At 38.3% G+C, this 25,632-nt stretch overlaps 1 protein-coding gene across 2 annotated transcripts; it reads left to right on the top strand.

The window, feature by feature from the left end:
- Positions 1-7,063: 7,063 nt before the first annotated feature.
- atl2 (atlastin GTPase 2) lies at positions 7,064-25,575 on the top strand. Of its 2 annotated transcripts, XM_061746229.1 has the most exons (15): positions 7,064-7,159; positions 12,238-12,404; positions 13,119-13,331; positions 17,613-17,747; positions 18,526-18,630; positions 18,718-18,768; positions 18,860-18,916; positions 19,042-19,134; positions 19,335-19,473; positions 19,588-19,715; positions 19,814-19,870; positions 19,956-20,027; positions 20,122-20,553; positions 23,145-23,463; positions 23,679-23,803. In XM_061746229.1, the coding sequence occupies exons 1-14, from the start codon at positions 7,087-7,089 to the stop codon at positions 23,280-23,282; spliced, it is 1,860 nt and encodes a 619-aa protein (XP_061602213.1). In that variant the 5' UTR covers positions 7,064-7,086; the 3' UTR covers positions 23,283-23,463; positions 23,679-23,803. The 2 variants fall into 2 exon arrangements, with proteins under 2 accessions (XP_061602213.1, XP_061602214.1); XM_061746230.1 differs by lacking the exon at positions 23,145-23,463 and having other exon boundaries at positions 23,679-25,575.
- Positions 25,576-25,632: the final 57 nt, after the last annotated feature.

Here is a 25,632-nt window from a genome sequence, read left to right on the forward strand (position 1 = left end):
TTGCCTGTCAGACTCTTAGATACAGCTCACAACTGCATGTAAAGCTTTGAATAGTGACCTTAAGGAAAGGCAAGAAAGTCACCTACAGTGTTTTCATAAATGCCACATTTAATCCAGGGATGGAGCAGGATCTCCTGTACATGTGGGGTTGTCCCTCTAAAAAAGGAGGGAGGATCCAGCATCCATCCACCCAGTCACAGTTCAGAGACTGAAACCTGAGTGAACTTTGAATCTGTCCGACGTCTTCTCCATCTGCTCGGCTGTGCGTGTGAAGTAACAGTGCTGACACGTACACAGTGTGTTTTCTTTGCCCGATGTCAGTTAAGCATTAGAAAGTTTAAACAGTGTTTACTTTCTCCAAAAAGAAGCTTGAATTAGCAGTTAGATTAGAGAAGTGCAAACGCAAACACTCGTGTTGCAACAAATGCAAACTGGCTAATGTTTGCATTTGATTTGTAGTGATCTGTAAAGTGATCTGTAAACCCGGCTGTCAGGCAATATTTTCTTCAATTTAATGAATTCTTGTCCGAGCTTTGCCTGATGTTGGATGGGAGTCTTTGAGCAACATGCAAAGCCTTGATAGCTGGATTTACTTCCAAGGTCAGTTCAAAAAAGTAGCACAGTCGACTGCACTGTGTCACATAGTTTATACATAGAAATAAGGCTCTAAAGTTCCACTTACCACCATAATGGGTTTTATAATGACATATAAAACCCTTTGAACTACATTGTGAGTAGGGTTGTTTAAACTCTGCATGTTCTTGTTTTTATCTGTTCAAATCAGTTTATCTAAAATCCCCACACAGATTGTTGCCAGTACTTTTGGTACGAGTTTGTCACAATCTCTGTTTAATCATTGTCACATAGTTACAACTCATTACAAGTGTAGAAGTGGGGTTTATGTTTGTTAATCAATACCACACTACTTAAGTACAAATATGATTGTCACGGTTTGGATTCAGTTCCTGTTTTATTTTGAAACCTGTGTTTCCGTTCTGTCTTGACTTCCCTGGTTTCCATCTGCCCTGATTGTCTGCACCTGTGTCTCGTCAACCCTTCTGTGTATATCTGGTCTTGTCTTTCCCTTGCTCTCTGCTGGTCCGTACTGTTTTGATCCTACATGTATCCTGTGAGGTTTCTGGTACACTCTTGTGTTTTTGTTAAGCCTGCTCTGAAGCGCTTTTGGTTTGTTTTTACTTAATAAATCACCTGTTTTCTGGAACTCCTGCCTCCTGGTCTCCTGCATCTGGGTCCTATCCACCAGGCTCATGGCAATGATAAGCTTGAGCTTTCAAGGGTCAGACCAGCAATATAGAGGTCTTTTGTGAAGGGGGGTTGCTGTGGGAAACCATGCAGAAATAGAAAATAAACTATTGGAAAGTTATAAGAAATGCAGAGAAGTGTGCTTGAAATATCCAGAAATCCCTGCAAATGTACTGGGGGTCGTGTTTTTATCCTGTCAACCACCAAACCAATAATGTAACACAATTAAATGAAAATTAAAGGTGACAAAAATTAGTGTAGAAACTCTCAAAATATTTCAAAGGAAAACATTACATGACCAGAGCAACTGCAACAAACTACCACCAGTCTGCATTAAAGCAATTGTAATTTACATCCAGAACTATTTGGACACTCAGTCTTTATAATTTTGCCTTTATGCATCACAACAATGGATTTCAAAATGTGATCAAAGTATAGACTTTTAGCTTTACGTTAAAAGGGTTTCACAAATATTGTTTGTTCTATTTAGGATTTACAGCTATTTATTTGAACAATTGACTGAAAAGAATGTAATTGGCCTGGTGAGGATCAGTTACTTGTTTCTTAAAGACAAATAAAGCAGATAAAAGGTCTGGAGTTGATATTAGGTGATGAGTTTGCATTTGGCAGCTGTTTGACTGGAGCTACAAATATGAGGTCTAAGGAAATCTCAACATGAAAAACAAAGAGGCTGATACAAAAACAGTAATCGCCGTAACATGTCAGGTATTTAAATATTCTTGCCCAACGAAAAGAGGTACCGTAATCAAATTAAATTGTAGAGCCATGGAAACATTTACTTTATTAAATCAAATACATTAGGTGTTGTAACAGTTTGGTAAAAAAGAAAGAATACACTGGTGAGCTCAACTACATCAAAATGTCTGGGAGCCCATGGAAGATGTGCCAAAATGTACAATCAAGAGACTTCCTCATGCATGTAAATACACGAGCTGCAAACCACTGGTAACATTCAAGAGTAGAAAAGCCAGATTAGACTCAACCAGAAAACACCTGAAACCTTACTTGATCTGGGTGGATGAAACCAAGATAAACTTGTATAAGAATGATGGGAGAAAAGTATCCAGAAGGAAAGCTACAGTTCATCATCCAAAGAAACCTTTAAAATAAATAGATAAATCATGTGTCAAACAGACTGGAGGTGTTATGGTGTGGGCTTGTGCGGCTGCAATAAAACAAACTCACTTGTGTTTATTTTATGATATGACTGATTGGAGAACAAGCAAGATTAAGTATAATTACGCTCTCCTCACATTCAGCCAAATGCTATAAAAGTAGGTGGATTTTCATTACAGGTTTTGACAGGGCGAAATTCTGAATTTGCAGGGACAAGAAGAGCGTTACTCTACTAGTTCTCGCTCCATCTCTCATCCTAGGACACTTCTCTTTAAAACAAAGAAAAAGAAGACCTTGACTAACTTCAGATTAACCGACTATATCACATCCAGTGCTGCCGAAAACATGCAAATGTGAAAAAGCATTTCTGTTAGCTACACTTTTGCGATAAAATGGATTATCTACATATCTGAAAAACAACCTTTTGAAAGCATAAAAAGGTTTTTGGTATTTCTGGCAGAAATTATTTATTTAAATTATAGGCATTTCCATTACAGGTTTTCTTTGCAATATTTATGTTTTGCGCAAAATGTAGGGGAAATGGAAACACGATGTGTTGATACAATAAAAATGAAGATCCTAAATATACTGCAAAAACAACTAAATGGTATTTAGAGGGGAATAAAGGGAGCATTCTCCCATAACCAAGTTAGTCATCTGATCTCAACAGAGCATGTTTTCAAACACTGAAGACAAAACTGAAGGTGGTTGAAGGTCAATGGCAAACAAACAGGATTCCATTAAATTCAATTCAATTTTTTTTATATGGCCTCTATTACGAGACAGAAGTTGTTTTTTTCCAGAGACCCAGATTATGACCCCCGAGCAATTATTACATAACCATAAACAGTAGCAAGGAAAAACTCCCCTTTAAAAGGGAAAAAACATCTTGAGCAGAACCTGGATTCGCTTGGCAGAGCAGGAAAAGAGAAATAACAGAGAAAAGAGAGACACAGAGACAATGGCTGGTGCACTAAAGGAATGACTATATAAGCAGATGTAGACAGCAGACACTGAGGTGGTCAGAACCAGGGAGTTACTGACCCCGAAGGATTTCATAGTATTAAAAATGATCCTTGTAATTAAATCATGTCACTTTCTTTAAGCACTCTTGAGCCTCTAAAAAATGAAAATACTTTTTGTTACAACTTTCTGCGTTTATATTAAAATCAAATCAAAATGCATGAGATGACTGAATTTTCTTAATGATAAATATTTTTTGTGATACTTCTTACACCTAAAGCTGAAAGTGTACAATTTAATCTGACATTGATTGTTGTATTTCAAATCAAACCTAGTGTTGATTGTTCCACTGTAGTACAGAAGGAAGTTGAGCTTAAATTTGATAAATCCTCTTGAAAAGGTGTTAAGGCAACACAAAAAAAAGAAAAGTTTTAAAAAACCCAACAACTTCGCAATAGTTTAAATTCCTCTGGACATGTATGAAAAGGAAACTGTCTCTCAGGAAAACCTTTTCACTTACACATGCTACCATACTGATAATATATTTATTAAAGCAAATGTAACTGTTTTAAACCCATATCTTCATCGTTGGCCACTTAATAGAACATTGAACCTGCTTGACTAATGACATCTCAGACTGAAGGGAAGCTGCCCTCCTATTTCTGCGTCTGTGTCAGCAGCCAGTCCTTCAACATTGCCAGCCCGTGATACTGGATGTGAACAGCTGAGCAAACACGTGAGGTGAGTTTATCCACTGAGGAGAAGAGCTTTATGCCTGTTTGTTTGGCAGCAATAACAACAGAGAGCAGTAAAAACATCATAAAACTAGAGGGACGAGAGCAGCATTTACCTGCTGTGTAAAAGATATCTGACTAAACACATTAGATTGTGCAGCCTACCTGTGATAACAAAATTAATCTTTGTCAAGATAATTCATATTTAAGAGGAGTGTGCATAGCTGAAAACAGCAAGATCACAGGCTGACACATTTTCTTCAGGTTTTAATGAAAAAAAAGTTGTGACATGCTTTTGGTCAAAATATCACATGGATACAGTCCAAATGCTCCCTTTGCAACCACCACGAGTTTGTTTAAGGCCGAAGTCAGCTGTCCACGCCCTCTTATTCCACAGATGCAACCTGATCTCACAAAAATCCACAGATGTCTCCAGGCACAAGCAAATATTTCCTTGTGCCCCCATATAAATCTTATTTAATAAAATATATATAATCGTCCTGAAGAGGTCTTTATTGTGTGAAGATCACCAGATATGACTACAATCCATCCAACAGGAAAAGTACTAAATTTAAAACCAACAAAGAGAGCGGATCACTGAGGTTATGAGAATTTATCTGCTAAGGATTATGAGTAAGAGAAAAGTAATGATCAGGATTCATCCTCTGGAGACCACGATTACCTGAACAGAATTTTAGTGCAATAAATAGTCAACATTTATTGGAAAATATTACAGTTGATTACAATTTCTCAAACAGTATTCAACTGATAGATCAAATGATTTAATTAGAGGAGACAGATTTTTTTAATGTTGTTTACCACTGTTTTATATTTAAAAGAAACTTGTTTCTATTCACTTTAAGACTCAATACAACATGCTGGCATCTATTTTCAATGTTTCTGAGATTGACACGAACCGAGAAAAGAAAGAAAAACAATGTAATAATGTGGGCGCATCCAGGATGGTGGAAACACATTGAGGAAATGGTTCAAATTTCCTCAAAGATTCATATCTCACATTCCTCCAAAGCTTACAAAAGCAAAAGAAACACGATCGTACTGTGAAGCCAAGCGTTAAGAAAAATGTCAGTGCTGTGATATAAAAGAATTTGCAGCTTCTGCTGTAATTCCTGACACTTTTTTATAGCATAAATAGACCAAAGCCACTTTTTCAAGGTAAACAAATACCCCTTTCATTTAGTAACTGGAAGGCGGTTGGCTTCCACAATAACAATTGCAGGTCTTCCCAGATTTCAAAAACAAAAACTATATTTCACAAAGACATGCATATACAAAATAATTCAATAATCAAAGGTAAGCTGAAAACATAACCAAGAATCAATTGCTTCATATGTTTTCTGTTATACAGCAAAGCAAATTTTGGAAAATGAATTGTTAAATTCTACTTTTCATTAGTTCTGATGCAAGACTCGGATTAAAACTTCACCGTTACATAAATCTCTGAATGGTTCTCAAGTCCCTGAAAACTCTCTACTATCTCTGATGTGATCAATCGTATAAATGATGGTGTCAAACCAGTTTAAAGGACATAAAAAACCTGACTGACATCTCTCCGGTGTATTTGGCCAAACATTAGTTATTAAAAACCTCACCCAGGAATCTACTAGGATGGTCATGTTGCCAATGTCTGAGTGCCAGACATCACCAGGCATCCCACGAGGACTCCTGTCTGCGCCCTGCAGGTACATAACTGAACCAGTGGCAGCAGGACAACTACACAGTAGGCAGACAGTAAGTTATAGACTGTGTACAAGTCACTCAAATCAAAAACAATCAGACTCATAAATAGTTTCTACCCACAGGCTGTGAAACGTACCCTCACCATCCCCTGAATGAACAACTGATGACCCACCCCTCTCTTCAGATAACTATGCAATATTACATACTTGTCATACTTGTACTTACTGTACAGTGAGCAAATTAACCGGAGTCAAATTCCCTGTCTGGCATGTTCAAACTTGGCCAATAAGCCTGATTCTGATTCTGACATGATGATTAAGGCAGGTCTGACTCTGACTCCATGATATTGTATATTTTGTATTGTTGGCTGTTTTCTTTTATAATATCAATTTTTTTTAATTTGGTGTATATACTGCACCTTACCAATACGCTGCCAACAAAGAGCTGCAAACCTTTTTTATATTGTTCTTGCAACAATGACAATAAACATCTATCTATCTATCTATCTATCTATCTATCTATCTATCTATCTATCTATCTATCTATCTATCTATCTATCTATCTATCTATCTATCTATCTATCTATCTATCTATCTATCTATCTATCTATCTATCTATCTATCTATCTATCTATCTATATAGGAGGAATGACTATATATATATATATATATATATATATATATATATATATATATATATATATATATATATATATATCCTTCTATCTATTTATCTAAATAGTAAATATGTATATTTATTTATTTATTTGTTTATTTTTATGTGTATATTTATTTATCTATCTATGTGCTTTTTATTTACTTTTTATTTTGACATTTATGAACAATGACTACACTTTAATTTAATCATACAATTTGCCCTTTGGTATCTTCTTCCTATTCTACTTCTTCCTGTTTTACCAGTACATAGACTAATATGTGGCAAAGCAGAATAATCCAGAATTTAATTTGGTGTAAAATAAATATGTTTTCTCCACATTAGTAATGGTAGGATGCTTTAACGACTAAATGAGCACACACCCGTCTGAAACGCGAGGAAGAAGTAGGTTATGGTTCCGCGTTAAATCGACGCAGATATACGCCGTGGGGTACGGCGTAGCCGCGTACCCTACGCCGTAGGCTCTGCGTTGGTGTAACGCGGAACCATAAATCAGCCCTTACTCGACGCAGCTGTGGTGCGGCATTCTCGGGGCGGTCGAAACTTCACGATGCCGCGCGAGAAGAAAAAAAGCTCCTGTGACGTCAGCAACGTCAGATTTCAGTATTCCAAGATGGCGGAGGTGAGCAGGCTGAGGAGCAGAAATCACTTCGAACCCAACTGCAAAAACCAAGTCATAGACGAAGGTAAACCGCTGCGCTTTTAGTACGTTAGTCGCGCTACGAGAAGGTAATTAAACCGTGTGAAGTGGTAGTATAGTAGAATGTGTTTGTGTTTCTGCGGTCTGGCTCGCTGTTCCGTTAGCCAGTGCCCGTGTTGTCAGCTGGAGAGCCCCGGTGTCGTGCTGAATGTGGTACCCTCAGCAGATTATGTCCCTGCTCACAATAACACTTTCGCCAGAGTCGAAACTTTAGACTAAAAATGAGCAGAAATGTGATACTTTTTTATTTTATTGGCCATGTTTTCACTTTGTAAAGTGTTTTATACAATAATAACAGCGGGGGAGCTTTCTTTTTTTTAAAACTAGATTGTGACCCTGATACCAAATCCAGCGGGACACCTGTCGGCTCATTAGCGCGGTCCGTCACTTTCGCTGTTTTACTGTTTTTAACATCATTTATTATAGCCACATTAGTGGTTTCAATACTTTAAAGTTATCTATAGCGATAACAGTTTCAGTTTCCACAAACCCTGTAACGGCGCGGTAATCTCATGTCGCTGATGACTCGGATATTTTTGAAACCCTATTATTAGTATGTTCAGTTTGTTAGTAAACTTATCCAGATCATTTAGATGCCAATTGAAAACGATCAGTTTCTGTGTTTTAAAGTGAGCGGAAACACCGATTATTAAACCAAATAGAAATAAATAGATTAAGTTTGTTTGTTTTTTTCATTTCTTACGTTGGCATATCATTGTTTCAAATCTTTGAAGTGTTTAATGATGCTCGGATAGATGGATATAAATGTATTAGTGAATAATTAACTTGCAACAGTGCTGTTTTTGCTTAGATTTTAAGGCACTGTATGTAGAGCTTGTTAGTCAATAGAAAATGTATTTGTCCACGCAGATGTTTGAATACTTAATGGTCTTTAATTTCTTTGTGATGTTACTTTATTTATTTTTGGATTGTCAATTTTGGGGAAGACAAGATTGGACACTGGACTTTAGTGACTTTTTTATGTGTATATGTTTTTATTATTGTTATGTTTTCATATGTATATACCCTAAAAAATGCCTCTATTTTAACAGAATATTATCCACATAAATTGCTAATAAAGTAGTTTTTGCAGCCCTGGTATTGTGTAACTATGTTGGCAAATTGAGTAAATGTCAGAATGCTTTTTATCAATACATGTGACATCTGTTAAACCTTGTTAAGACTGGGATGGCAAGACAGTCGCCAGGGCTCATTACTGACATACTGTATGGTTGGGAATCTGTTATCATAATGACCTTTATGTCTTCTTTCAAACAGGCCACTTGCCTCTGTGGCAACAACTTTCTCTGACTGCTCTTAATCTGCACTTTGCCCTCAAACTGTGTTGGTTTGTGTGCTGCAATTAAACATTTGACCTACTTGACTTGTGTCCAAAGACCCCGAGTCAGGTTGTGTTTGGTACTGAAGGACAAAGAAGTTGGTGAAATTGATTTTTAAGAGGCTACCTAGAATTGCTATTTCTTAATCTCAGTCACTGCTGGTTTCTCTTTACACAGAGTAACCACATTTTTATGTATCAGATATATTGTTGTGCTGTTTCACTATAGAAGTTCTTTTACATTGTGTTATTGCTTAATTATTGTAATATATTTTCCTTGTATGATGCAACTTTTCTTTTTACTCTATTTTATCTAAATATTATATTGAAATGAATAATTTATATGGAGAGCATAGTTTAAAATAATAAAATCGGATAGTTTGACCTCCAAATGTCATGTTTTTAGTTCGCAGAGTGGATCATTTTCAGGCTTTTAGAATTTTAAAGCATATTCTTAGGTCTGAATGGGTTAAAGCATGAAAGCTTAAGTAAAGTGGACCATGCCGTAGTGAAAGTGATCTGAGATTTAGTGCAGGAGTTAAGGGAGGTGAGAGCTGATTTTGGATGCTGTGCAGAGATGTAGGCTGGATTGCATAGACACACTATTTTAGGTATGTATAGTTAAAGATAGGCCCTTATCATAATAGGAAGGATGCAAGAGAAAAGACTCGAGAGCTCTTCTTCTGTGGGTGTACAACACGCAGGATAAACTCATCCCTTGGTAAACATGACTGTATGGACAGCCCAGTAAACATCTGCTAATATCAGTGCCAACACAATAAAAGTAAGATGGCTCATTTAGTTTTGCCCTAATTTTCTGCCAGCTGAGGGACAGGACAATGCACAAGCCACTTTATCATGAAGCAGTAGGGGTGGGCGATATGAAGACGATCTTTCAACTGCAGAGATCATGGGATCGTTTAGGACGCATCCTATTAATTGCAGTTCTATGCTGATGCACAGACTCACGAGACGTATTGACGTCGGCAACCTGACCGTCCAATCATAGCGGAGAGCGATGGCTGAAGCCCAAACGGAGTTGGTCGCAAAACAACAGCCACCTTATTTATATGGAATTGGTTTGGATTTTCTGCAAGTGATCTGAAGCTCAATCAAATGTAATTTGCAAAGTTTGCACAGAAACCGTTACCGGTTGGTAACACGACATATCGCTTTAATCCCCTGGAGAGGAAGGACCCCAAGCTGTATGAGAGCCAAACAGCCAGGGGCCCGGCAGCACCGCAGGCAGCAGCTAGCATGAGACCAAAACAGACAACATTAACACAGATATTTGACAAGTCAAGCAAGCGATGGAAAGAGGTAACAGAAGCTTTTACTTTTTATCTCGCAAAGGATATGGTACCGTTCAAGACGGTACAAAAATGAGGGGTTAACGCCTGTTTAAAGTAGCTGACCCGCGGTAGGAGATGCCCAGGCCTAAATACTTTTCCAAAAAAAGATGTACTGGTAAAAATCCAGAAGGTTTAAAGTTAATTCAGCTGTCGGAGTGCAATTAAATCTTTAACTTTAATAAGCTTGAAGGAAATTTTAAAGGAGATTTTCTACACAAACCAGCTTTCTCGAAAGTTGGAATACTGAGCAGAATGTAAATAATAAGAAAGGAAAAAAACTGTCAAAACATGAAAACTGACAGACAAAACGTCCGTTATTGAAACTGACAACTGCAATCATTCAAGATTTTTTTTCTGGTCCCATTTCTGCATTGAGGACAATGGTACACTGCTATCCTAGTTTTCAATAACGTGTCAGATGGCTCTAAACCCAATTTTAGTAGTCTCTTTAAATTATTATCACCCTTAGCAACATGTATCGTCTGTTTTTAATTTTTTTTTTAATTGAAGATATTGATCAAATGGAAATGGTGATTTTATTTATTTTTTTAACTTGTGATGATATTTTTGCCATATCGCCCACCCCTATGAAGCAGCTGTGCACATTCAGCATATCCCATATTTTATAACAAGCTTCTATACTTCTTTACACACCAATTTGTTTTTCTTCCCTTATATTTGCTGCAATACAGACTACTCAGTTTCAACAGAATAGTGTCTTTGTACGGGTGCTCGCTATGGCTGCACTCTGTGCCACTTCATTTTGCTGAGTGCTGCTCTGGACTTGATGGGAACCTGCAATGCTACAGACTATGGAACTGTTCAGGCCTAATTTGTGTGCGGGGCAGATTACAGTAACTGCTTTGTGCTTATCAACATTACTTCTGGCCTTTGCAGCACCTCCAGTTTGAGCTTTGACCTTACCTTTTACATATATTCCAAAAAGGCAACAATATTGCTTGATATTAAATCTACCCTTTTACCACATTAAAATGGGAATGAGTTGTAGTATTCATTAACCAGTTACCTTTTTTTACGATTTGTTTTTGTTTACCTGGCTTCTAAAATGTTTTGGGAAAAATTTCAATTACAGAAAGCTTGACGAGATATACATTCAACAAAAGTGTCTGTTATGTAAGAATGTAAAGAATTAATAGTACAACTAAAAAATGATTACAAAAATCTTAATGTTATATTGATCGTTGCACAAATCATCCAAACAAGGTTTTAGTTAAAGCAGCTTTTTCCACACTTTACTGTTCTAGACCCAGTTGATTATTTATTAAAATTTTACTGACTAAGTTTTGGTTTTTAAAACATTGGAAAATGAAAAGAGCGTGAACAACATCATATTTCTTTAACGTGCAGTTGGAGTAGAAGAAGAGCTGGACATTTAATCATGTAGATATTTAAATGAACAAAGTGTTATTCTTGTGGTCCAACCTGTTTAAAGGACCTTTGTTAGTGAGGGAGGATCTAACTGGTTTAGGGATTGTCAGGAGGGAGTATCATTACAAAGCTCTGTCTGCAATTTCTTTTAGGGAGATGACAAACAGATAGCTGTTCTTCATGGAAAGAAGGAAATGTAGTTACCGGTAATGGGAATGTTAAAGCAATTTTGTTCTTTATCCCAAAAGGATTATTTTAAGAATAAAGTGAGGCAATATTTTGATGATCAAGATGGTTCCAGTTTCAATACAATGCCATGTGTTTTGTTTTCTTCCTCTCACATGCCAATATCAATACAAGTTTTTGGGACATTTTCCCTAAATTCCTGATCAATGTATAAGTGGCTACCTTTTTAAAATAAAGCCACAAGTTAAGATGAATATTAGCAAAATTCGTTTTACCTAGTAGTACTCTTACTTGCAATTGTGTTTTAGAAACACAGAAGGAAATCTGTCAATTTCACAGGAAACATGTTTTAGATTTAAAGAATTATTATTTTTTATTGGAACAACAAAATGGCCGAGAGTGAGTGCTGTCCTGGTAACATACTTTACCCGTGTCCCTTTTTCTGGCCCATTGTGACTTTTTTTTTTTTCCATGTGTGTTTCTTTTTTCTTTTTTTTTTTTTTTACTCTGCAAGGCTATTTTCGAGTTTGACCTAGATGGGAAGTCCAGAGTGGATAACACTATTTAGCTCTGCAATGAAAGCTGGAAATATTCCCATCTTGACTTTGATCTGTGAAGGGAATTCCACTTTACCCTCAATCTCCCAAACCAATAGTTGGTTATAAATCATAAAGAAGTTTATTCTCCCTGAGTCAATTTCGTACCATGTAAATTCCAAATTTTTCTCCCCCACACTTTAACTTTGAACATGCAGCAAATTTTAATGTAACCACTTTTATTTTGTCTTGTTGTCTAAAGGCCTGAGTGGTGTGGAAGATGTCCCCATTTATCGACATAAGAAAAAGTCTCCTTTAGCCAGACCTGAAGACCTGGAGGACGTGTTGCTCCCCGCATCCATGACTTCCAATATGGGCAAACATGACAGCCTCACCCCCTCACCAGATGAAGGCATTGAAGAAGAAGAGGTGACGTCTCTATGCACTTGCTTTTTCATTTTCTGGATCATATCTAATATTTTACATAAGAGTAATTAGAGTTGCTGTTTGCCTTTGTTTTGACTCCAGACTGAATATTGTGATTCAATCTGATGGGGGAAAAACCCATTTGTAAGAAGATGAAAGAGTATCAGAATTTACAAATTAAAGTAATAACTTATGAACAGGAATGGGAGAAATCAAAATAAATATTTGTAATGATCTCTTTTTTATGTCAGATATGATCAAAACTGATGTATATTCTTTGTTTTATTGGCTTTAAAGTTGAGGGTTCTGAAGCAGTTTTTATCAAATAGTTGCAGCTATAATTTGCAGACTGATTATGTTACATATATTAATCAGATTGAGTCTAAGAATTAAGTTAACTAAAAGTAAATGAATAATGCATGATGAAGTATTCCAGAGAGAAATATTACAGTCATGCATTAATTAGAGATCCTAAAACCTTGCGGTTGTATGAAGGTAAAAGCTTCAAAACATTTCCCCCTTCTGAAAAGGATCATTCCTCGGGGTTTACAAAACATTTAAATTCACAGTTAAAAGAAAATACAGTCATCTTTGTATCTGTTTTTGCTTTCTACCAGAGTTCTGTCTCCTCACTGAAACCTGCTCCATGAGCACTGTAGTCCCTTAAATTTCTTTCAAAGCTAGCAATCCTGATTGATTGCAAATGTGTGTCTTCAGCCTCTGGTAGAGGAAGACAAGGCAAGGCCCATCCAAATTGTCCTGGCCAATGAGGATGAGCACAGCTTTGAGCTGGACGCCACGGCGCTGGAGAAGATCTTGCTGCAGGATCATGTGAAAGACCTGAACGTGGTGGTCGTGTCTGTGGCCGGGGCCTTTCGCAAGGGCAAGTCGTTCCTGTTGGACTTCATGCTGCGCTACATGCACAATCAGGTGGGTCAATGTCAGTCCCATGATTTGTATTAGAGATGCACCCATTGCAATTTTCTTGGTTGTTTTTTTTGTTTGTTTTTTTTCCCCCCAGTGAGTGTGACCTGCCAGTCCAGATTTTTTTTTTCCAGAAGAACTTTATCCACTTTTTTTAATACTCAAATCTCCACAATTTGTTTTTTCTTTACTTGGGGGTGGCATCATGGTTTTTTATTTAATAATAATTATATCATTTGTGTGTTTGTTATTGTAAAATTTGTGATTAAGATAGTAGTTATATAGTTGTTTTTAGCTATATATAACTTGTTTTTATTATGGAAACAGTAGGCTATAAACTTTAACTTTATGGCCTGTTTGGGATCAGTAACCCTGCCCAGAGTGAACTGTAGTTTCTCTTCAGTGTCGCTGAACCTTCTCTAAACCACCTTCAGCTGTGTGGCAATTATATATATATATATATATATATATATATATAGTCATACATTTAATCAAAGACAAGAATTGATGGTGTTCACAATTCTTGCATGTGTGTTTTTAATTCACTTCAAATGTTACTGTATAGTATTGTTTTATACCACTTTATTTAATTTATAGAATATTTTTCTTTATACACATTTACCTCCATTGAATTCCTTATTAATGCAAGTTTCCATCAGAAATAAACATATATTTAAATACTAATTCAAAAACATTTTTGGTCTCCATTACTAGGTTTCTGTTGTGCAACATGTTCTGGAAATTAAGACTCAAGATCATTTAAGCAGCATTTTATACTTTAACACAGGGTAGTTTTTTAGTGACAGATATGTCAGTTCATATGCTTTTGAAGTTCTTGCACATATCTTTGGATAAAGTAAATCAGTCACTTTATTTCTAATTCTAAAAGTCTGACAGGGTGTTTACATCTGCTTAGTAAACACAGCACTGCTCATCCTTCCTCTGGGCCGTATTATTGTGTAACTGGCAGTCAGCAGACACTATGAAAACAGATGGCCTCAATGTACAAGTGCAGTGTTGAGATTACAGATGGCACGCTCATGTAAGTGACGAGCAAGGACAAGTACTTCCAGTTTGTTTTCCACTGGGATTTTGCTGGATTTGAAGATTGAGATGTGACTCCACATAAACAAATATGACTAAGGGGTTTAACTGGTTTTAGTCTTATGTGAAGGAAAATGTTGTAAATCTTTTAGGATTAATAGTTCTTGATTTGTTGAGCAACTTGAGCGAACTTTACTAGGAGGGTAGAAACCTTCCTGGATTTATAAGCCACATACATGCACACAAGCCCATTCTTCTTCATATCTATCTAGTAACAGTTCTTCAGGCATCCTGACAGCAGCTGGACACAGATATCACCAGGATCAGATTACAGTTGCTCTTTATACAAGGCCTCATAGAACTTCAGGAGAAATGGAGGATTGTTATAGCCGTTCTCACAGCTGTTGGGCTGGATGGACAGAATTGTTGATGTGAACACACTTCAACCCTCAAATTCTACTGAGATATACTGACCTGCAGTCCCACCCTCACTTTCTGCTGTCTACACTTGTTTATTTAGTCGTTTCTGTAGTATATCAACTAGTGATGCACCGAAATGAAAATTTGTGGCCGAAACCGAAACCGAAAATAATAATAAACACTTGGCCGAATACCGAACAATACCGAACATGGTTCTTCGAAGTTTTTCATTTATTTTGCCAATTTTTTCACCATTGCATAAATCAAATAAATTTGATTTAGGCATGCTTTTAAAAGAAAAAAATATTTTACAAAATTACAAGGTAGAAAACATTTGTTGAACATAAAAAACTGAAAATGTTTTAATTTCCCAGCATTTCTTAAATATTCCAGCAGACATTATACCAGCAAAGAACAATAACTTAAAATAAATAGATTAGCAAAAAACATTTTTTGGCCATCTTTGAGCTTACGTTAGGCTTAACTGACTGAACATTGTAACATAGGCCTTAAAACAATAAAAATGCATTAAAGCGCTCAGGGTTTTTTATCATTTCAAATGATAAATCAAACTTGTAGCTGAAAGACTTTGCAGATGTGCCCTCTCTAGATATTTGAGCAGAACATTCTTGCAAACAGCCATTCTTGTATTATTCTTTGCCACTAAAATACTTCCACACTAGTGACATGTTTGCACCGCACCACTTCACTCCACGCTCTTCGCTGTTTGATTTCGTCATCTAAACGCACCTGTAATAGATTGATTTATGTTGTTTTGGTTCCACCTCCTGGTGAATGTTAGTTAAATTCTTATGTGGTTAGTTTTTGGTTGGCCAACGATTTATGTGGTGCACAACAGTTACGGGAGGGGCCAGTCTATTTCCTTATATTACAAGGCCGTTATTAATTGTTCGGTTTTTTTCCCACTTATTCCACCGAACACCGAAAGTGTTTTTTTGCCATTTTCGGCCGAACAATTTCGGTTACCGAACAATCGGTGCATCACTAATATCAACTAACCATGTATCAGTAATATGTACATACAACTCTAATGATTAATGTCTACTAATGTATCTTGTTTTATGTGTAATAGACTATATAACTTTGCTTCTCCTCTGTTCTTCATTCTCTCTTTCTGGTCCCCCTTTACCTAGTTTACCTGGCTAGCCTCCAGCAGGAGATTTCCCCCTTATGATCCAGGTCCTGCTCAAGGTTTCTTCCCTCTTAAAGGGGGGGTTTTCCTTGCCACTGTTTAGCTTAAGTTTTTTCTCCCACCACAGGAGGTTTTACCTGCCTCTGTTTATGTAATAATTGCTCGGTGGTCATGCTCTAGGTCTCTGGAAAGCGGCTAGAGACTACTTGTATTGTAAGAGATTCTATATAAAAAAAATCGAATTGAAAATGTGTGAGGGCACAAATGCACGATTTGAAACACATCCCACGTGTGGGCAACTTTAAGAGCTGTGTGTTTTGCTTATTGTGGGAAGTATTATCAGACTGCTGACTTGTAAAGTCACCACACTGACATTATGTCTGACGTGCAGAGTACAAAAATTATATCCACTGAATTGTAGAAAGCTGGAATGCAAGTCAAGCAAGTGGCAAATTTAAAATCCCTGAAGTAGGTTTTATGAGCTGACAGATTTAAAATTGATGGTTTACTGTTTACTGGAGTAGTTTATGTCCACATGTTTGCTGCTGCATTTCCTCCTCTATTTTTGTTCCGTCCTGCATCCTTCTTGGTACATTCATGACATCCAGAAAAGGTTTCTGCTTGACACCACTCAAGCAACTTTTCTTCTTTATTTGAATACCCAAAGTTAGGCTTTCTTGCTAGTTTAGTACCTAACTAAATTGTTTGGATTTGTTCTGGTTTTACCACAACAGTGCAAGCATCACCTTCATCAACACTTCATTCCATCCTACATTCCTAATGTTGGTTTAGACTTTGGTCATAGCAGCGGCCTCACTGAAGTTTTTGAAACATTCAAAACTACATTTGAGGCTACTATCGGCTGCAAGATTGGTTACAACAGATATCTTATTTCACTATCTGATGTGTGAGTCATTTTATGGCCAAAATAAAAACTGCGGACTATTCTGCCGTTGTGGTGACATCATATCTGAGGCCAAAAATTGCTGCCATGTTTTACTCGGTCATCAGATCGTAGTTGGAGCAGGGCTGCACGGGATCCTTCCACTAACATGAACTGCTGCTTCTGCATACTCTGAATTGCAAAGCAGGTATTTGCTGTTGAAGCTCCTTTTCGTACGTGGTTCAGCTTACATTCACCCGGACAAACAAACAAGCTTGGTTTTACCAGAAACATGTTTACATTGTTGAGGAGTGTTTAGTGAGAAGTGGCTTAAACAGAATACCAACATGAAATGAGGTGTTTGATTAATCTCTCTTGTTTTGTTTTTTTGGTCTATCAACTTCTATCGATCTGATGTTGCACAATTATACTTTCAAATATGTCATATTACAACTGTAAAATGTAACATGTAAAAACCTGAGAATAATTGTACTCTTGTGTCAAAATAGATTATGATTCAAGTCAAACAAGGATTTCGCTATAGCATCAACTGATTTTTCTGTTTTGTTTTTGTAAGATCGATAGATGTACGGATACATTTCAAACCTCTATATCACTAGAGGTTCTAAGAAAACTGTGGTGACAAGAATCATGTTGAACTACATTATACTGGGTGCAAATCTTTACCAAAGGTGAAAAGACTCCAGTCCATTGTGCCCCATCCAGTTTTTTTTTTTCCTTGTTCTTCTAACCTCCTCCCTGCTCCCTCTCTCTCTGTCCTATTTAGGAAACCAGCTCATGGATTGGAGGCGATGATGAGCCTCTCACAGGGTTCACCTGGAGGGGAGGCTGTGAAAGGGAGACCACAGGAATTCAGGCATGGAGCGAAGTGTTCGTGGTGGACAAGCCTGATGGCAGCAAGGTAGAGTATCCCTCACCATCAGTGTTAAGGCTGCAGCTATCAAGTATTCTATCCAATATTCCATCCATTCATCAAGTAATCGGATAAAACTTACTTTCGCTTAATTAAAGCCCAATTATAAATATACAATAAAGAACAAGATGGATCACTTTAAAAATTGAAATGACTTCAAACTTATTTTTTCCTAAATATCAAAAATAAAAAATATTCATTGCCTTTTTAAATTGTGCAACTTCACATTCAGAACCAATAAATTTAACAGAAATGCCTGAGCACAGCCTGGGATTTCCAGGTGCTGGTAATGCTGAGCATTTCTGTTTAAGCAAGAACTAGAGTCTTACACAATGTGGACTGGGACCTTAATTTTTCTAATTTAAAATGATGACACACCTTCGACATCTTCTGTGTCTTCCTCTTATTACTTTTGCTGTGTGCTGCATTTGCTCAATGTTGCTGTCACCGTTTTCGGTCCCGGATGCGTACCTATATAGATATACATAATAATGGCATGTAAGTAAATAAATAAATGCCTTTTATTATGTATATAATATGTGTAAGCACATTGTGTCACTTAAAATAATTTGGGAAACTTGGGCTTTAAATTTATTTTTTAATTAAATGAGGCTTTGAGGCAGAGGAAATTCCTCTATCATTTTTGTAATTGAAGTTACTCGAGGTAATCGAGGAATCGTTGCAGTCCTAATCAGTATTATTAATACTTCTATATAAGATATTGAATTTTCACAAACCACTAACATAAACTGGTGGCTGTTTGCAGGTGGCCGTGCTCCTGGTTGACACTCAGGGAGCGTTTGACAGCCAGTCCACTATAAAGGATTGTGCAACTGTGTTTGCCCTCAGTACAATGACCAGCTCTGTACAGGTGAAGCTTCTACATGTCTTCTTTCACAGAAACCTTTCCTATAATCACATGTTTACAATCTAATTATGTTTATCTCCTTGTCTTCAGGTGTACAATCTCTCCCAGAATATACAGGAGGATGATCTGCAGCATTTGCAGGTTTGTTATTGGCGTCTCTCCTTGGTGGGAATTAAAACAAAGTGTTATGTTGTCTTCTAATTTCTGATCCCCATTTGTCTTTCATACGAAGCTCTTCACAGAATATGGCCGACTGGCAATGGAGGAGATTTACCTAAAACCTTTCCAGGTATTGTTTCTGACAAGAGTGTACACACATTTTGCCCTAATGATTGAATGCCACTATTTGTTTTTTTTTTTGTTTTTTTTTGTTTTGTCTTTTTTCTGATGTCTTTTGTGGTTTATCTGTTTTAGTCTCTGATGTTCCTGATACGGGACTGGAGTTATCCTTATGAACATTACTATGGTTTGCAAGGAGGGAATGCTTTCCTGGAGAAAAGACTGCAGGTAATACGTAGCTGTAGTCACATTGAAAATACTCATTTGATTTTAAATTGATGTAGGTTGGTTGGACTAAAAAATGTGAGATATTTATGTGGGCAAACATGGTCGCGTCACATGTGAGACCGACCAGATATCGTTAACAAAAAAAAAAAGCCTACGAACCAGAAACTCATACACTTCCGCTGTATTATTTCATGACTTAGGTTAAACAGAACCAACATGAAGAGCTGCAGAACGTGAGGAAACACATTCACTCCTGCTTCTCCAACATCGGCTGCTTCTTGCTGCCACATCCTGGCCTCAAGGTTGCCACCAACCCGTACTTTGACGGCAGGCTGAAAGGTGAGAACACCACAACATAAACCTGTACTTGAGTAGAGTGAAAGCAAAGACATGCTGGGCCTCGGTGACATGTATCAGATATGTCATCAGTGCTGATGTGTTCATCTGTTTCAGACATTGATGATGATTTTAAAAAGGAGCTGGCCCATCTGGTGCCTCTCCTCCTGGCTCCAGAGCGGCTGGTAGTGAAGGAGATAGGAGGAAACAAAGTCACCTGCAGAGATCTTCTGGAGTACTTCAAGGTCCTGCAGGATTTTACTAAATTCTAGTGGCTTTTTCTAATAAGTTACAAGTAAAAAATGTTGGTTTTTATTATTGTTTTTTTTTTTTATTCATGCAGGCCTACATAAAGATATACCAAGGGGAGGAGCTGCCTCACCCAAAGTCTATGCTACAGGTTGGTTATTGTCCATTTGAAGAGTTTTAAATCATCTCTCATTACCATGTTATCTTAAATAAATCTGTCTTTTCCTGTTTGTTAGGCAACAGCAGAGGCCAACAACTTGACCGCTGTGGCAGGAGCCAAAGATTTGTACGGCAAGAACATGGAGCAGGTGAGAACAGGTTCTTCTGACGAGTGCAGTCAGTGCCGAAAATAGTGACGTCAATGTCTGGCTGGAGTTACTACTCTGTCTCGTGTCCTGACAGATCTGTGGAGGAGACAAGCCCTACATCGCCCCGGCTGATCTGGAGCGCTGCCACGAGGAGTTCCGTGAACACTCGGTGCGTTTGTTCCGCTCTGTGAAGAAAATGGGTGGTGAAGAGTTCTGCCAGCGCTACCAGAGCCAGCTCGAGGGCGAGCTGGATGAGGCCTATACCAATTTCTGCAAACACAACGATGGCAAAAACATCTTTTATGCAGCACGCACGCCGGCCACACTATTCGCCGTCATGTTTGTCACCTACATAGTGTCCGGGGTGACGGGCTTCATCGGTCTGAGCACCTTTGCAGCGCTCGCTAACATGGTCATGGGCATCGCGCTGCTGTCACTCTGCGTGTGGGCGTACGTGAAGTATTCGGGAGAGTTTCGAGAAGTGGGAACGATGATAGACCTGGTGGCTGACACACTCTGGGAACAGGTGGGTAGTCGGTTTTTGTGTGTGTGTTCATGTAAGAACTATTTAAAGCAGGATATAGGTTATTGTCACAGATCATATCTGTTGTTTTTGGAAAATATAAATAAATCCAGAATTTGATAGCAACAACATACTCAGAAAAAAGTTGGGAGAAGTTAATGCTTAGCATTGTCATAAACCAGTCCTCACTTTAATAAAATGTTATTAATCAGGGACTTTAGAAAGCAATGGTCCCAGTTTAGCAGGAGGAATATCCATTCCTAGTGGGTGTTTAACTCACTCAGCTGTCTGGTTGTCTAATTCTTCGTTGTGTTGTTGGATAATGATACACAGCATTTTCCTGTTGAACTATGAACCTGGCGGGAAAAGATTTTTGCCAGTGCTTTCATGAACCAGTCACCCATCTCACATGCACTGATGCCCTGATACCGTCACAAAGCTGGGTTTTTTTGTCCTTCATAGATGATATAATCTGAGATGGATGGTCTTTGCACACTCAGATTTCCCCAGACTGTCACAATGTTGAAAAACCTAGATTCCCCACAGGTTTGTGTTGAGAAATCTGGATTTGACTAATAAAAGATTCTCAGATGTTTGGTAAGTGTGAGCCGTGACCCAGCCATGCTTGGGTTTATACTGAGCACAAGTCTAAATTAGTATACGTTTTATACTTATATTAATCTTGACTTGTCACAAGTTAGTACTAGGATACTACGATTGGAGAACACCAGAATGGATTTTACTTGTGTTTGACTTTGTTTACCTCTTTCCCAGCTTTCTGAGTGTGTTGGAGCTGAATTTGAGAAAGACTGCAAATATCTTTAAATTAGTTTTAAATTGAGACTAATGATATAAATATAATATCATGACTTCCATTGATCAATGAGTGAAGTTAATCAAATTTGAGAGTGAAGAACCCTGATGGATCAGCTCTTTTTATATTTGCCTCAAATATTCAATGTTTAGGTTTAAACCAGTTTGGACTGCTGGTTCTGTTTTATAGTTGTCATTTTCCTGACACTTATTTTGTTGAAGTTTTAAACATTTTATTTGATGCTGTATGTGTGTATTTGTATAGGTTTTGTCACTCCTGACCTTTTATAAATAATTGTTGGTTAAGAATCAAGATTAGTAAGTTAAGTTTGACCTCCTTTTCCCACCAGGATTTGAGCGTAAAACAGTCGTGAGTGCACAACTTTGCAATATAAATTCAATATCAGAATGATAAATATTAGATCCACTTTCAATAATTGTGTTGTTAGTTGATAAGTAAAGTAAGTTTGAAGCCCAGAAAGAAAACACATTTTTTAGAGATAAAATAAAAATGATACGCTTCAAATGTGAAGTCACTGAGATCACTGGCGTCTTTAGAAGACCTGTGGTTAAAGTAAATTGTGGTCTACGTGTCGTACATGATTACAAAAACATGGTCAGTCCAGAGCTGTATCTGTTCTGGGTCTGTCCACGTGTATGCATCACGTCTCCACATGAAGAATCAGCCCTAGATATAGAGCTGAGTCTACTAAAACATGAACAATTGTACACTAAGATTAGAGCAAAAGAATCTGTGAATCCAGAAATGACTGTGTTAGGAGTTGCAGAATAAACCATGGCTCTTCTTAAATTACACCACAACGTGCTACTTGCACAATCCAGCTCTAAAAGTCAGTGAGGGAAAAGCTTCAGACATGACTGGAGTTATCAGTGGCTTTTCATCACAACTCAAACACTGTGAAGGACGTTGCTTAACATTGAACTCTGTACAGAATTTATATATACACATAACAAGATTAAATAGGCAAACTAGTCGGAAAAGAAGTTTGTTGGCCTCAGATGTTTCCAGTTCGTTCAGGTTAAATCATCCTGACAACGAAGCAGGAAAGTGGGAGCATGATGATGTTGGTTCATGAGCACAAAAGGGGTTTATAGAAACAAATGTTGGATGTCATGTAGGAAAACCATGTCTGATTCGTGCAAATGATGCTGAAGATTTGCTGTATTTTATATTAGTGATGTTAGTTAGTTGTGTTTAGTATTACTGTGTCCCTGTTCAACAAGACTCCTCATCATTTTCTTCTCAAATCAACTGTTTCTGCTCATCTGTCCGGCTTTGTGTTCATGTCCCATCTTCCATCCTCCCAGAGGACTGGGGTTTCACTTCAGCGCTCCTTCTCTCCTTCTCTCCTCCTCTCCTTCTCTCCTCCTCCTTAGTCCCACCTCAGTCTTTGTACCTGACATGACCCAGCAGAGCAAATGTGTGTTTAGCTGTAAAAGTGTCTCTCACATCTCCTGTTGCTTGTCCCTCCTCCCCGTTTCTCCCTCTCTTCCTGCCTCCCCTGCTTTACAGAGGACGGTCAGAAAGGTGAGATGTGTCGACTCCCATTTCTCTAATCTTCTACCTGCCTGCCGTTCACACCGTCCTGCCTGATTTTCCTTTTCCTCTATTTATATTTGTATGGTTGAATATTACACGGTGTCCTTCGTTTCCCCCCGTTCTGTCTTCTGACCGTGAATGTACCAGCGCTCTGCTCCAGTTTAGGCCCGTCTGTCTGTCCCTTGTTTAACTCTGCTGTTCCTCCCTGCTGTTCTCTCAGGTGTTTTCCAAACTTTCGGAGCCCGTCAGGAGCCGCCTGGCGTGGCCCGTCTCTCTGCTTCCTTCCCTCCCATCAGGAGCCGCGCTGGGACTCGGGGCTCTGGCTCCTCTCAACAACAACTACAAGAAGACCAAATAGCTGCTGGCCAGCTGCTGGACTCACAGACCTAGATTTCCTTCTCGTGTAGAAACTTCTGCAGTTTGCTGGCTTCTTTCTTTGATTTTTCAGCCCAGTGGTACCGGATTCTTATAATTTATCTGCTCTGTGTGGAGACCTGCAGAAATGCAACCATCTTTGGATCTGGGAGACCTGGCAAACGGTTTATAATCACCTTATTCTGATGAATGTGGGAAGAGTAGTCTTTAAGTCCTTTTTGTTGAACATATTTTGTTGTGTTTCTGTGTTGAGCATGTTGGACTCTGCGCCCTGTTTTTGTTATTTTAACGTTTTCTTCCTTTCCCTCAGTTTCTTTCTCCATTGTAAACCATTTAAAATCACACAAAACCCACACTCTCTTTCTCTTGTTTCCTGCAGGTTTTGAAGCCACTAAGTGAACATTATATGGAGGACAACGTGAGGCAGACGGTGGTTAACTCTATCAAAGCCAGCTTGGCAGAACAAAGCTCACAGAAACCCAAGTTAAAGACTCACTGATGCCCCCCCCCCCTTCCCCGTTATGTCCATCACTCTCCCGCCCAATTGCTGTCCAGTCCTAGAACTGTGGAACTAGTTCAACACCAAAGCTGACCCTGTTTTGTTTATTTTTATGTTTCGTCCCCACCCCTGCCCATCATGGCTTGTCTGTCCTGCTCTTCATCGCCCCCCAGTGCCTCACGCCTCATACTACACGTTCATGAAAGGACCGAGCAGAGAAGTCAGTGTCATCACCTCATGCCAAAAACCACCTGACCTGTAGGATCTTGTCGTGTGCCTTTGCTGCGACACACACACACACTCAGTCGCTGCTGCTGCTAGCGGACCGCAGTGAGTGAAAACGGACATCACTGGGAAACCGCTAACAACGCTGGATGCAGACTGAGAATTGCATGGAATCATGTCCTACAGGGCAGACGGTTTACTTCTGCTTTGGCTCGATAATCACAACTCCAGCGGCCAAAACCGACTCATTCACTCAGAAAACTTAATGAGGTGATTCTCTGAAATAATTCTGCCAAAGCAAAAGTAAATGCGGGAGCGACAGCGGTCTGTACGGAAAAGCAGGAAGTAAATTGATGCTGTATTTTTTTTTCTTTTCTTTTGCCTCCATATTGAACACATTACCAGATATTTGTATAATCAAACTGGGCTCAGGTTGCTTATAGAGAAGATGTTTGCAAATCTCAGTGTCCCTTTTAATTATTGCGAGGGGTAACTGCAGCGCTGTATGGAGCCTCCATTTTTTTTTTTTTTTTTTTTTTTTAGCGGTTTTTGTGTTTTCCTGATTATAGATTTGGCGAGACGTTTGAAGTTAACTTCAGTGTATCGTAGTGAACCTGCCAGGTTCGTCTTTCTGCATGCTGTTAAGAGCTTTTAGAGCCCAGCTAGAGACGAGTCGTATATATTTTAAACCATTTTCTCATCCACTGCCTTCCATTAAAGCTGCACTGGTACTGGCTGGTTGTAGAAACGGTGAGTTTGATGTTCCTGGTCATTCATGGGTTTGATTGTTGCTCTGTAAAGATGGAATCAAGGGAAAGATCCAACCACATCTCCGTACCCCTCAAACTCGGAATATTCTTTCAAAACAATCGTTTGTAACTGGACAGAACCAGGCCGGTAGTTTCTCTCCGTTTCCAGTCTTTATGCTTGGTGAGGTATTCATACACTTCTGTCACTTTATATTTAACCAACTGACATGAGCGGTGAGGACCACATCAGCTCAACTCTCAGCAGGAACGGGTTCAGGTATTCCTTTAACCCGAGGTCTAATTCACTCTGCTGCTCAGCCTTTTGTCGTCACAGCTGGGTTTCCAGAAGCAGCTGAATGTGTTTCACTGAGAAAAATCTGTTTTTAGTTGGCAACACTAACGGCTGCATCTGTCTGAGCTCTTTTGTGTTGATTCCATCCACGATTTCTCACCACAAGCGCCAGTCTCCTGCTGTACGGTCTCTGTCATACTACAAATCAGGCATGTATGTTAAGTATTTAAATAAACTTTGTACACATTTTATAGAGAATCGGTTGTCAAGGTTGCTTTTTTTGCCTCTGATCAGCTGGCCAGTCTGGTTTGTTTAGGAATAAATTGCTGTTGTAGGTTTACAGTAGTTTCTCCTGTTCTTAAGGGTCGTTAGCAGACGCATGGTGTGAATACTTGTATCCTTACAGGACTTTCTTCTGAGATGGAGACCATGTCTGACTGACTTTTAAAATTATCTGGTAATTTATTTTTGAATAAAATGTTTACCTCAAGAATAAATCATCTACACAGCTCTCTAAGCTCTTTTTTTGTGTTATTTTTCAAGTTTCTTTTACCCAAATTAAACTGTC

This window comes from Cololabis saira, chromosome 17, assembly GCF_033807715.1.
Source record: "Cololabis saira isolate AMF1-May2022 chromosome 17, fColSai1.1, whole genome shotgun sequence".
In the NCBI taxonomy this organism is placed as follows: domain Eukaryota; kingdom Metazoa; phylum Chordata; class Actinopteri; order Beloniformes; family Belonidae; genus Cololabis; species Cololabis saira.